The sequence below is a fragment of the Anabas testudineus genome, chromosome 11 (genome assembly GCF_900324465.2).
Source record: "Anabas testudineus chromosome 11, fAnaTes1.2, whole genome shotgun sequence".
Lineage (NCBI taxonomy): Eukaryota > Metazoa > Chordata > Actinopteri > Anabantiformes > Anabantidae > Anabas > Anabas testudineus.
Window position 1 is genome coordinate 14,301,077 of NC_046620.1, and position 14,014 is coordinate 14,315,090.

Genomic DNA, 14,014 nt, shown 5'->3' on the forward strand with positions numbered 1-14,014 from the left:
CATCACTCACACATAACCCTCTCTCACTCACTGACACACACACACACACACACACACACACATACATACAGTACATACATAAACTGGAATGCTGTCGTCTACAACACACACAAATGTCAAGTTGGATGTGGTAATCTCTTTCAAATACAAGTCCACCCTCTTGTTTCACACATTGTTTCTCTCGTTACAACACAGAACGCATGCGTGAGGACATTCCCGTCGATGGACATCAACTCATCCACACTCTCTGGAGGCGCAAAGAACAAGAAAATCACGTCACGTTTGGCGACCTCCAGCATGAAACCGGTATGAGTACCCCCACCCACCCACCCACCAACCCTCGACATCAGGCACATGGTATGGTCAATGTTTGGCAGTGGAGAGCTGCTGGCAACGATCATGGAAAAACAAAACAACAAAAATCTTGGCAACTGCAATACAGTGTGCTGCTTAACCTGCTTTCACGGCTAAGTCTACGAAACACAGCTCTGACACTCTGAATGTGGAGACGCCAGGAATTTGAAATACATGGATAGCTTGAAATGTCTGAGACTTGGATTATTGACCTGGGCCGTGTTCTAATACATTGTCTTTCTGAACAACAGTAAAATATCGTGTGTCAAACCGAAAGTCAGCCAGTTGTTTGACTTTGACCTCTGAGGTGACAAAACTGGCCTTCTCAGTAAATAAGGGGGGAAAAAAAAAACACTTGCTTATACACAGAACAAAACACTACCTAAAACACTGACAAAAATATATAAAATAAAGCTTGAAAATAAAGTGTAACTATGTATATGTTCATGAATAGGTTTATATTTTTATGTACACGTATCTGTCTATTGTTTATATATCAATATATCTATTTAAAGTATAACTTAACTCTCGCACTTAAAGCCCATAAGTTACTGTGAAGGCACAGATCTAAGCTCAGCTGGACTGTGGAATCAAAAGGAAAGGGAGTGTAAGGACAACTGGACTTAGATCAGCACTAGAAGTCAACTTTATCCCGCTATAGGACGGGCAGGGAAAGAGCCAGGGCTTCGTAGCACTTCCTGTTTCACATCTCCTTTGTACGTTTACCGTCTTTTCTTTCGTTTGTTTTTTTGTCTTTTCTTTCTGTTGTTTTTTACAGTTAGCACCTTATATAAGTCAAACAATAAAAAAAAAAAAATAACATGATAGCATATACGAATGTGCAAATGTACAATAAAAATACTACAAAGATACATTTTTTTTCTCAAAAATACAAGTGATATAACATGGATAGAAAAAATAATGTAACTCAAACCAAAAGATGAAAAAAAAAAATTAAAAACAACTTAAAGCATGCACTTGATCCTTTAGTGTGAGTGGGATGGGTATAAAAGGGTCAGGGAAAGAAGGTTGGGGATAGGACAGGGCTATGTTTGGGGTAGTTGACTGGCGAGACCGTGGGCTTTAGCCTTGAATCTTGCGCAGGATCTCGGTGGAGACAGGTGGGTGGAAGTTGATGGTGTGGTGTCTCAGGCCCTGTGAAGTCTTGTAGCTCTTTCCACAGCGGCACTTGAACGGTTTCCTCACACGGATCTGTGTGCGGTGGCCGTTCTTGGCATGGTACTTGATACCATTCACATTCTGATGAGAAAGAAAGGGCGTGTGGGGAATTACATGATGTGAAACATCACCGTAAACGTGCAGTATGGAACAATGAGGGAGCCTCTATCGTTAATATAATATGATATTAGAGGAGATCTATACGTATATACATCGCTTTCAAGTTCGCCACTAATCATTAACTTGTTTAATTAAAGATGAATGACATGTTAAGCTTAGCAAAATCAATGCACATTTTAAATATGAAACTGCTGTTGACACTCATAAATCCTACACAGGATGTAGACAGTTAACCTCGTGCTATTGCAAAATCCAGATTTATTCCTAGGAGCTGTTTTGCAGTCGTTCATCTCTTCAATGCCAAACTTCGCGGCAGTGTTTATACTTTTACCTTTCAAAATTATGAAAGTTTCTGAAGTTTATTTCCAAAGGCCTTCTTTGCCTATAAATTTCTCAATAAATATTAAATAGACATTTATGGTTTTCATACAATGTATTCTAATGACTTTGGTGATACTGTTTACTGGCATGCGGCTCATATTAATGGTTTGTGTAAGACGACCTGTGTTGACTCATTCCCATCAACAGCAAATGTGTCTTTATCTCCCGTAACTGTTTTGGTTTGGAAAGAGTGTAAAGCAGTAATGTTCCCACAATGTCTATTAAAGAGCACGGATGACAAAGCTGAATGAGGGGTTTGTTACCAGCAGTAATAAAATTTAACCAAAGCAAATATACCATGATATATTTATCACAGCTTCCAATCACGACATTGTGGATTTATAATGTGCTTTTTTAAACATTAGGTCCCGACATGTGATACTCAGACAAAAGCTCTAGTGTTGACTTCGGCAGTAACTATTAAACCTCGTGTTCTGCTGCTGCGTGGCTGCAAATGACTTTATCCATCCTCTGGTGTAGCCTTACCTTGTATCTCTTCTTGCAGCCAGGGACGGGGCAAGCAAACGGCTTCTCCTCTCCCCCGTTCATGCACATGGAGCTGAGGATGGATTCAGAGCTGATGGCGCTTTCTGTGGTCCACGACTCATCGCTGTCCGACTCCTCGTAGTCTACCTCCTCCTCATCATACTCGCTGCCTGGGGGCACAACGGAGACACGCAGAACAAAAACAATTCTAGTCATCCAAGATGAAATATGGCTGGAATTTTTATCCAAATGGACGTCATGCCTTGGAAATTTACCAAACCAAAAGAAATGATATACTGTATGACTTTTTATTAATGCTTTTCTCTGTATTCTGCCCCGGCTGTGGTGCATTAGCAGCCCACATGTCACTGAAAGCGCTGTTCAGTTAAAACAGCAGTGGCGTGCATGTGTGGATGTGCTGCTGTGTGTGCCTGTGAGTCAAAATGCAGGGATTGGCACTGAGAAAGAGATCATTAAGTGGGAGTAATACCCATTGCTTAGCCTGGAAAATGTGCTTTGCTAAGTGCAAAACATTTTCCACTCGCATGCATGCACACACACACACATTACTGAAATGTTTAGGTACACACACACAAACACTCTGACCCCCCACCACCTCACAGGAAATGCTGCACCTCAGCATGAGGAAATGGATGGCACCCTGGCACATGTTGAAAGAGGGCATGTATGTGTGTGTGTGTGTGTGTGTGTAATCTGTGCTGGTGTATAAGCCCAGACCTAACACTACGTTTGGAACCATTTGGGCTGGAATTGGACATCTGCTTCTGGGCTGTGCAACACACGGCCCCATGCAAACACACAGCGTGACAGCTGCTATGTAATTAGCAGAGTGTTGACTGGTCTGCTCACTGCAGGAGCCACCAAGTACACAAATAACACACACATACACACACAGCTCTAGACAGTTGTTTGGTTTTAAACCTCTTCCACTTTCCACTCTGGCAGAATATCTATTTCCCGACACAAACAAGTGAGCAATTATTGGCATAAACATCTATTATGAAATAACTTTTTATGGTAAAAAGAGGATAATGAGTGGATGCTAAATGAAAGGTGAGCTGGATTGTGCTCTATTGGAAGATATATTTTGAAATTTCCTGCACAGTCACCAGGTTTGAAATGAGCGGCATTCCATTAGGGTTACAAACATCTTCATTTACTCATCAGGATGCTGTTTTTGAATTTGATGAATATCCTGCTGATGGCGCAACCATAACTGTAAGCTTTTTCTGTTACCAGTGGAGATGATTTGCATTAGCCACTCTCAACACCTCCATTCACTCCACACATATAAGCAATTCATCTTTCTTCTTCTCACACATTTCAACACACACACACACACACACACACCTGTCGTACCTGTAGGTGTGCTGCTGCGGAAGGAGGAGGAGGGGGTGATGGGGGGTGTGACAGGTGGCGTCAGGTTGCCGCTGGTGTGACGAGGAGGCGTGGCCGTACTGTTCCTGGACATTCCGCCTGTGATGGACAGGGACAGTTTGGGCGTGGCCTTCTTCTTCATGGTCTCTTGCTCCCGGCGCGCCGCATCTGTCATGAACCTGACAGCACAAATAAGTGTCATCGTTACGAGTCCCTGTTCGTCGTATAATAGATAATAATATCAATATGTGGTCATCAATACACTGCATCAGCCAAAAATAGGATTTTTTTTTTCTTTTTATGTATTGAAACTGCTCTAGTCCTGGAATCTAATGAGCCACCAACACCAACAAACCTCTAATGTCACTTATTTTTATATTTTCCATTATAAATAGCATGGGAAAATCTGACCAGGAATCATGCTGTAAGACATGATGGATGACGACAGTTTGGATAATAATCCTACCAATCACTGGGGTTTTCTCTCCCACATTAATTCAGATTTGTTTAAATCCCATTTGATCGTTTGCATGCTGCTGTTTCCTGCCACATCTAACGTCTCTGTGACGATGTTTCCCAGATGTCAGCAGTTTCCCTGATGAGTACAATGGTATTGACCCAAGTTGTGATTAAGTGAAATTGTACCATAATAAAGCTCTATTTAATGTGATATCCTTAAGAAGACTAGAGGTTTGTGATTTCCCACTTCTACAGTGTTGCTGTTTCTATAATAGGAGCCTTTACAGTTGAATGTCATTGAAGTAAGGGTGTCCTTCACACTGATGCCTTTAGAGGGAAGTCTGAGCTTTGACACTATACATCTGAGCTAATGAATTAACTGCCCGTCTAAATACAGTCATCACTACATTATACAGTAAATACAGATGACATTTACAACCTTTCCACTTGAACAATTACAGCAAAAAACAAACCTCACTCTCTCCTTCCCCCTTTGTTTTACCATTATCTTTCTCAGTGTTGCCTCTTGGAGTGATTTAACGGGGCATTAAGTGGGGATGTGCCACATTGGTTCACCACACAAAAACATGCCATAATCCTTAGGCGGCGAGCCTCTGGCTGTGCCGTTTGCAGCACAGGGAGTCAGGAATGATTGTCTTGTGTGGTTTTCTGTGCTGGTCTACGGATGAGTCACTGCTGTCTCTATGGGAAGGCATCAGTCATTTGAGCTGCTCCCCGCAAGCCACACGTACACACCCTTAAGCACGTGAGAAGGCTTTGGTGGTGGAGCATTGCTGCCCTCTATAGACGGACACCTTTGGTTTTGTGTGTGTGTGTGTGTGTGTGTGTGTGTTTGCGCATATACCTGTTGATGTAGCTTAGGGCCAGATAAGTGGGCTGCTGTTGCTCCTGCTTCTCCAGGACCCGCGGATCTGTGTCTGAGAGAGAGAGAGAGATTCCGATTAATCACTGCTCTCTGTGGAGGGAAAATGTTATGTGAATACTCTTAGTATGTAGCTGACTCATACATCTATTCTTCCTGCCAGGCTGGCTGATAGATTACTGGACGTTTCTCACACTGTGTTCTCTGTGTTGGTCTATAATGTGTGGCGGCCTGCAGATACATTTCGGATGCTTTCATAAACGATGCATTATTTCCCCACTGCCAAGCGCTTTCTAATTTACTACCAATGACTTTCCTGGAGTGACCAAAGGCTGCTTAATCATCGCCAGAGTGCGTTGAGTGTGAGTTTTCAGGCTTTCACACCTCATAATTAAAAAAGAATGCAGACTTCCCACCGTGAAGGAGAATACCAAGGAGACCAGCAAACAAGCAAACAACCCAGGAAAAAATACACTTTCCTAATGCTGCTGCTGTACACACCAGAGTCCTGAACATGTGACTTGACATTAAAAGCACACAGAACTGAAATGGCTGATTTAAGAGAAAAGAAACCAGGGTGGTGGATCAATGAACACATGCCACACACATATCTGAGGTGGTCCACGAAGGTGGTCTTTGACAGTTTTTTATAGCTGCACCTTAATAATCCTACCTGCTGCTCAGATGTAGAGACCAGAGCTGTCCAAGCACACATGAGCGTGCAAGCACACAAAGAATGATAACACACCTCGACTTACATGCCTGACAGAACTGATTCACATTTGACTGTATGAGCCAGTAGCATCTTGTCTGACCTTTAAATAGACACATTAATCAATAACTAAATCATTTCTAAAGCTGCACACCCTAGTATAGTAATATAGTAATATAGTATAGTAACACAGTACTGGTAAATATCCCGATTGATACCATAAACCTATAATGACAATGTTAAAACATGTTGTTTTGTAAATTTATGAAAAATCAAAAACTGAAATCTCTCATTTACAAAACTGTTCAGACATGTTGCTGCTGCAGTCCAAGCTGTGGTCAGGTGACTACTGTTGTCTTTAATTATCCTTCAGATGTGTCTAGGACCTGCAAACCTGCCACCTGTAGCAAAAATAATAGACTTCACATCTTTCAAAGGCACACAATTGTGAATATAAGATACCACAACTCACACTGCATGTCAAGACAAAACCCCAGGCTTAAAGTCGCAGGAACCCGCTATAGACTTCTGAACTCTAATTTGGTGGTGATCAGGGAAGAGTTTTAATCCAGGTATGCAATTATAACTTATAAAAATTGTAAAAATTTCGGAATATCGGAAAAACACTTATCAATCACGTCTTCAACTCTGATTAGGAGCCAGATTACAGCCAAATGTTTTTTGTGTTTGCCAACACCATTTAAAAGACTCCAAGCGCTCTGTCTTACAAACACACGCACAGCTCTTCGTCTGGCTTATATCATTTCTACAGTGAGGCATGGTGGGTGTTCCTCAGCAGTGCAGAGACAGAGAGACTGGTCAGAGCTGATGGAAGGATGAGTGCAGCTAAATGCGAAGAGGCCTTGAAGAAAGAAGAAAACCTGCTCCAGGGTGCACATGACCCAAGACCGAGGTGACGGTTTACCTTTCACCGCGGAATGGCCCCAAGCATACAGTCAAGACAATGCTGGTCTGGCATCAGGACAAATCTCTCATTGTCCTTAAGTGGCCTAAGCAGCTCACACTTACACTTTATGAGAATGTGTGGAGAGACCTGAAGACGGCAGTTCACAATGACAGAGTGAAGTAAGGGATAATCTGGCCAAATCCCCAGAAGACTAAAATCTGTAACAACAATGCCGTACAGTAATGAATTTAGACCCTGAATGCTTTATAAATGAGACATTTATTTTAAATAAATGGCATATTAGAGCATTTCTAAACCACGACTTCACTTTGAAGGTTATTGAGTGCAGACGTTTGTATATGTTTCCCATATAGGTCTTAATCTTATGCACAATGCCTTGAGATGATTGCTATTTAAATAACAATGATTATATTGGCTATATTCAGAAGCACTATGATTATTGTAACCATAGCAAAAGGTTAGCAAAATGTTTTTTAGACAAACCTTGGACAGCGAAGTATTAAAGAAGAGGAAAAGTGAAGAAAAAACAAATGCCAGCATTAACTTGGGATGTACAAGGAGCTCCTGATTTTAACATGAGGTAAGTGTGTGCATGTGTGTGCGCAGAAAGGAAGAGAGAAGAGGGGTGTTGGTGTAAATGGAGTAAACCAGGTGCACAGAGAGTCGCAGTAAATGTTCACCGGCTTTACGATTTCCACTCACCTAGCGGGACAGGAAACTAACATGCTGCTGATCCTGCCGCTGGAGGGAACTTGCACGCACGAACGCGCGTGCACTTACACACAGACGTAAAGAAAATTTCACAGATCTAAATCCAGTTTTACATTTCACTTATACAATGCATTACCAGAAACCTACTCAGTGTGTGATCAACATCTGTGTGTGAGCTTGTGCTGCATGTTTAAGACATTTCAGAGTCTCAACTCGCCAGGGTCTATAAATATCTCCCTAATTAGCATTCCTATCATTAAAAGCAGCACCCAATCAACAGCTGCTCCATGCAGTTCAACGCAGATGGCCATCTCTCACCCACAGCACACTGCTGCCCCCTGCTGAATGCACGCTGTATGCATGCTTCCACATGTATGCGCACATGTGTATGAGTCTGTGTATGTCTTTTAACATGTGTGTATGTGTTGAAACTGAGTCAAGAATGCATGGCTTGTTTTGCAGGCTGCTAATTAAGCCACAGAGAGCTGTTTAACATGTTTCTAGAGCAGCAGGCAACCGGATGGAGGGAGAAGAGAGGGGGAGGAGGAGGAATAAGAGCAGGAGGGGACATGGGTGTTGGGGAAAAGGCTAACTTCTCTGTAATTACACTTCCCAGTGCTTGGTGGGGCGCTCGGGCCCTGTGACTTCCTAAAGGCAATCTGTGCGACTGTTTGTGTGCATGTATGTGTAGTGTGAAAAGAGAGGGTCTGCAGTTTTCAGTTCGGGATGCCAACACACTAATTGCTCTGCTACACCCTGACAGGTCATTTAGGACGTTTGGTGAACACACGCTCTTACACGCAAAAACACACACCTATTCCCATGTCACACCTCTGAAAGTAGGAGGGGAAGCACTCTGGTAACTAGAGCCAAAAATTATTCAATCAACAGAAATTTGTAATGATACCAATAATCTATAGATTGTTATTAATACATTACATATAGAAAAAATAATCATTACATAAATCACAGATAACGAGTTAAGTTCACAGCAATTCAATTAGATTCAGTCTTATGATTTCAAAATAATACAAAAAAGAACAGCAAATGTGATTATTAGGACTAGAAAACACTACTCTTTTCATGACTGGATTCTGCCCACTAGTTTTCTCAATTATTCACAAGACAATCGTTTTGTCTTGTGTGTTAGAAAATGTAAAAAAATTGATTTGATGATTTCCTACAATTCAAGATGATGTCTTCAAATACATTGTGCTATCTTAACCAGCTGTCCAAACCTAAGAGATATTTAATTTGACAAAAGTTAGAAATTGTGGTCAGTTAAATTTCTGTCCATCAAGTATGAAAATCATATCATCACAAAATGACAACCCAATCAAACATAAGCACAAAGAAAAACTTTGGTAGTTCACTTAATAACTCCTTAACTACGCACTTATCTTTTTTTCAGAATAACAAATACCACAAAAGGGGATTTTCCGATGTGTTGGTGTGAGTAGTGTTTGCATTTCTCTTTGATATAGCTCTTTATCTGCCATGGCACTGATCCCGCTCAGCTATGCTTTGTGTTCTCACCTGCCGTGGCAGATAAAGGGCTACAGCCAAACTGTGCCTGTGGGCTAAGTGATTATGTCTTTAAAGGTTACTGTAGGTTAATTATCTGCATGCTTTAGCAGAGCCTATATTATTACAACACAACGGTGGCCTGGCTCCTCTTATCAGCTCACAGCTCGGACTTGGTTTCCAGCTGTAAAACCAAACCAAGGAGGAGAGGAGAAAAAAAAAACTCAAGTAACTTCTGTCCAAACAATGCTGAGATGTTTGGGATTTCCCTGTACTCGCCCCCATATTTTTCCTTACTTAACCTTCTCTTTCAAATCTCTTCCTGATTTTTTTTTTTTTTTTTATCTCTGACTGCCTCCCTCCTCCCGCCCGTGCTCGCCTTTGTGAAGGTACCAGGCAGGTATGTGCTTGCACAGGTGAGAACACAACACTTTTGAGCTGTGCACGCAGGCAGCTTAGCCTGACATCATTACATTCCTCAGGCCTTACCTAGAGTCACCACACAAAGCCTTCAACAACAACCAAACACCACAATAAACACACTTCACCTAACCCATTTCCCTGTGCATTCAGGTGTTATCTAAACAGTGCGGGTATGTTGTTGGAAGGTGGCTACGCTTTCTCCTGGGATGAGGTCAGCGCTGAAGACATTATCCAGTTTTCTCACGGAAAGGATCACAACAGGATCAGCTATTGTGCGCTGCTTCGGCAGAGGCAGGAGACTTCGTAAGTTACAAGTTGACGTAATTGAGATACACAGCAGGGCCAAACCAAAGTCAGAACCAAAATCTTTTTTTTTTCCGTGCAGCACATTACATCTGATACCACACGAGGGCAGCACAGTCTATGGTAACTAAGGTTTCTAGCACAGGCCAGCACCCTGACCTGAGATCCCCACTTACTCACTTTTAGCTCTACTTGTGTCTGCCATCACAAACCTGGTGTCACCTCAAGATTATCTGATTTATGGTTAGGGTTCTGCTTTTTTGTAATCTGTGGTTTGCAGGATACGCCACACACAAGATCACAGCAATCTGTTTTTTACAATGCCTTAACACTGCTTATCTGACATTTCACATGACTTAACTAGGAAGATAAATTAGCTTATCTTTTGATTATTGATCCCACACAGCATCACCATCTCAAAAACCAAATAGGAGTCAAGCATAAATATCCCCACCACTCTGCCTTTCCCACATCCTCACCTCCATCCCCCTGCATCTTTCGCGTGTATCCCTGTGGTAACTGATCTATCTGCCAGTGGTATTGATTAGATTTGTGTGTTCTTGATGCCAGTGATGATAAGCTGCAGTATAAAGCGAGCAGGGGGGGTAACTCATTAATTCAAGCACTGTGCCTTGTAAACTGCCGTTCTGCTTGGGTGATGGTTAGGGTCAAAAGGTCAGTCTAAGAGCCAGATGGAGCATCTATCAGTGTACGTGCGGTTTAGGTTGTGGGATAGACAAAACAAAAATATCCTAAAGTAGTTTACTAGTGGGTTTGGGGAAACTTTGCAGTTTACATAGCAACAGATCAAAAGATATTTAGTGTAAAAAAACAAAAAAACAAATGGAAAATCAGAGTGTTGATTCCCTCCTCTTCGGATAATCTGGAGGAAGCCCATCGAGCATATGGTAGAGTGGAAAATGGCCCACAACAGTGCCACCCGCCCAACCTACTCCACTTTCTCCTCCTCCACAAAATTGATTTTCATTTGAAACATCAGCACATCAGCCCCATGCTATATGTCACACACGGGGTATGCTCAGGAGGCAGGTGTGCAATAACTCAGCCACCGTACTGTCCCCCAACCCTTTTGGAGACAGCCAGTTGCCATGGAGACCAGCTCAATGAAGCATCCATTCTACCCCCTCACACCAGCCGCTCACCCCCATCAAACAGCCTCCTGATGATAGATACATGCCACAAATAACGATTAGCCTCCATTGACTTTGTTACAGGTTATTGAGTGTTTCAGGGGCTCACATCTGCCTAAATGCTTCTATAGTCTAACATGCCACAGTGAATTATAGGTTAATCTACCAGAGTGGATTACTGCAGGTTTAACCAGAAGAGAGAATTTGATCTGTGCTTCAGAAAGGTGTTGCATATCTAACAAACATTACATTGCAGGGCAGTATTTAGGCTGCATCTTGCTTTTCAGTGCCATGCAACAGCAAATACCTTATTAAAACTAGGCAATGCTATTGAATAAAAGTAATACACACTCTTGCTAATATTTTATTTACAGAGCCTTCACCTGCAAATTCTAACAGCTTTAGCCTTATTATTATTCAACTCTATAATCAATGCAGTTATAAAACACATTAACAATGCAATACGTTTGTTTGTTTCTTTGCCAGAAGTTAAATAACTTGCCATCACTGCACAAAATCCCCAGCTGTGAGGTTTACTCTGCTTTTTTTTTTGTCTAATGTTAAATGGTGGATAAACCCGTCGTGAGCAACAAGTTGAAGCTTGTGCATGTGGAAGAAAATCGAATTACGTTGGACACACTGCCCCGACTTAGATCAAGGGGACCAGTGTGTCGCTGGTCATTAAGGCGACAACAACACAGTTGCAAAGCACTGCAGAATGCATTTGTCTTGACACGATCAAACACCTCCAGTGTCAAAAGCGGCAGACCTCCTGTAAGCAGCTCAATACACAAGCGCCGCGAGAGGAGCCCCGGCTCCGCTCGCAGGCCCGGAGACGTAAACACAGACTCTGCAGCGTTAGCTGTGAAACCGCTGCCTGCTCGGGATGCTAGTTACCTATGACTCCTACGCGGCCCTCGTAGTCGAGTTACCGCTACAGAGAAAGGTAACTATCCCCGCTAAGGCTACATAAAGCAAGCTGGCCCACTTATTCCACTTAAAGGCTCTAAGAGAATTAAAGCCCCGTGCTGCTGAATAACGCCGTCTCCGACGAGGCTCCGCGGAGAGCGAGCAGCGGGAATAGCGGAATGCAAAGCCTGTCTGCGTTTAGCTAACTAGCTAGGCTGCTAGCTAAGACAAGCTAGCAGCCTAGCTCCGTCCGCCCCTCTGGCCCGACTCACCGATGTGATTGTCCTCGATGTGGACGATGAGCTCGGCGAGAGACTCGAACTGGAGACCGCAACCCCCGAACCTGCAGGAATTAGAGAAGAAAGACGCAGCGGCGATGCCCGTCATGGCTTCGGCGCTGGCGCATCCAACGGGTGGAAGAAGGGGGTTTCAGGGGAGTCGGGGTGGTGAACAAGGAGGCAGGAGGCTTCGGGTCCGGGGTGGGAGCAGGGGGCAGAGCGCGGAGCGGCGGCGCAGACACCGGGCGACCAGACAGGACAGCGGCGGACGCAGCTGGGAGGCAGGCGGACGGTGGGGGTGGGGGTGGGGATGGGGGGAGGCGGAGGGCTGGTTGGTGGCAGCCTACGTCACGACCTGCCTACCTGTTGGGATGTGATGTGCGAGATCAAACATATTTTAATAAATCAAAGTTAGCATGCAAAATTCAGGCTACACACACACACACACACACACAGCAGAGGATCATTCACCACATATTCAAAACACGGATAGTTTCTCTCTCTATTACTCTCCTCTAGATCCTCATTGTTCAGCAGGCCTAAAGATTTGCATCAAATTATTTATTTTATTTTACTGTAGCTAAAAAAAAAAAGGTGTAGCCCTGTATAATGATCATTATTACAGTGTAACAGCATTTAAAAATGCACATGTATCCTTTTTAATATAAATAACTGGTGTGTCACACACTGTAGCCTGCTCCATCAAATGAAGCAGCTATAATAAATAAAGTTAAAAGGGAATTTATTCAAATATATTGCATTCGCAACACACAAACATTAAAAAAATATATAGTTAATCAGAAAATAGGAACATGCATTTAACATTTTAACTGAAAATGAGTCACTCTAAATCACCGGTAGCAGGCGATAGACTGTGTATTTTCCTACAGATGATGATTTACGCGTGCACTAAAACTCCAAAGGGATTTCTGATGAATAGGCCTGAGCTGTCATCCACATATTATGTGGAGACAGAGTTGTAAGTGGAACCAAGCTCTTGTTAATCAGCGTGATAGTCCCTGAATAACGACTGAACAGGACAGATGCTCACAATCTCCATTCCTTTTTAAGCATTTATCATGCTAAATAGCTGCTGTGCTAAAATGTTCCAAGTATTAATTTTAGTAATGTACTAACTATAAATGCCTTCTGGTGTATTTCTTTTATAATGTCTTTTATGGCGTAATTACTCTGAATTGCTTGTGTGTATGAAGTGTGTTATGTAAATACTAAAGTTGCCTTTTTGTTTTAATAGCACTGATTCCATTATTCCCATGAAACAGACTGGAGCCAACATTTAGATGTTTAGAAAACATGTCAGCGCTTTAACTTGCGATTCCTTATTAGCGGATCAAAATGGAATTTTGAAAATATGAAAATCGTTCATTGTTTTGGGTGTTTAAAATTATTATCATTGTTATTTCCAGTCGCTGGCACAGTCGCTCAAACTTGATTTCACCATAGTGAGAAGTGTCCATGTATCTGTGGGTGTAAGTAATGTTACCCTATAATGGTTCAGTGGTGATGACAGATCTTTGAATGTGTGTGTGGCTCCCAGAGAGAGGAGAATGTTCTTAAATCACTGGTGTTGGCTAACTAGGACCGGCTGTCCTATGTTGGACCTGTTAATCAAGCGTTAAAACGGCCTGTCATAAACCACTGGCCAGAGACTTCAGCAAATAACCTTAAGACCTGGGAACACACTCACTCTGTTTCAGACCACCCTCTGTGTAGCCAACCATATGAAACACGCAACACACAAACAAAACATGAAATGTTCACTCTTATTCCTACCAATAAGTCCCAACTTTTACA

General features: G+C 42.6%; 1 protein-coding gene across 1 annotated transcript; it reads right to left on the reverse strand.

Moving 5' to 3' along the window:
• Window positions 1-335: 335 nt before the first annotated feature.
• jazf1a (JAZF zinc finger 1a) lies at window positions 336-12,491 on the reverse strand. The gene is made up of 5 exons (XM_026347730.1): window positions 12,194-12,491; window positions 5,243-5,315; window positions 3,901-4,097; window positions 2,521-2,690; window positions 336-1,614 (listed from the first exon to the last, which is right to left on the reverse strand). The coding sequence occupies exons 1-5, from the start codon at window positions 12,306-12,308 to the stop codon at window positions 1,438-1,440; spliced, it is 732 nt and encodes a 243-aa protein (XP_026203515.1). The 5' UTR covers window positions 12,309-12,491; the 3' UTR covers window positions 336-1,437.
• Window positions 12,492-14,014: the final 1,523 nt, after the last annotated feature.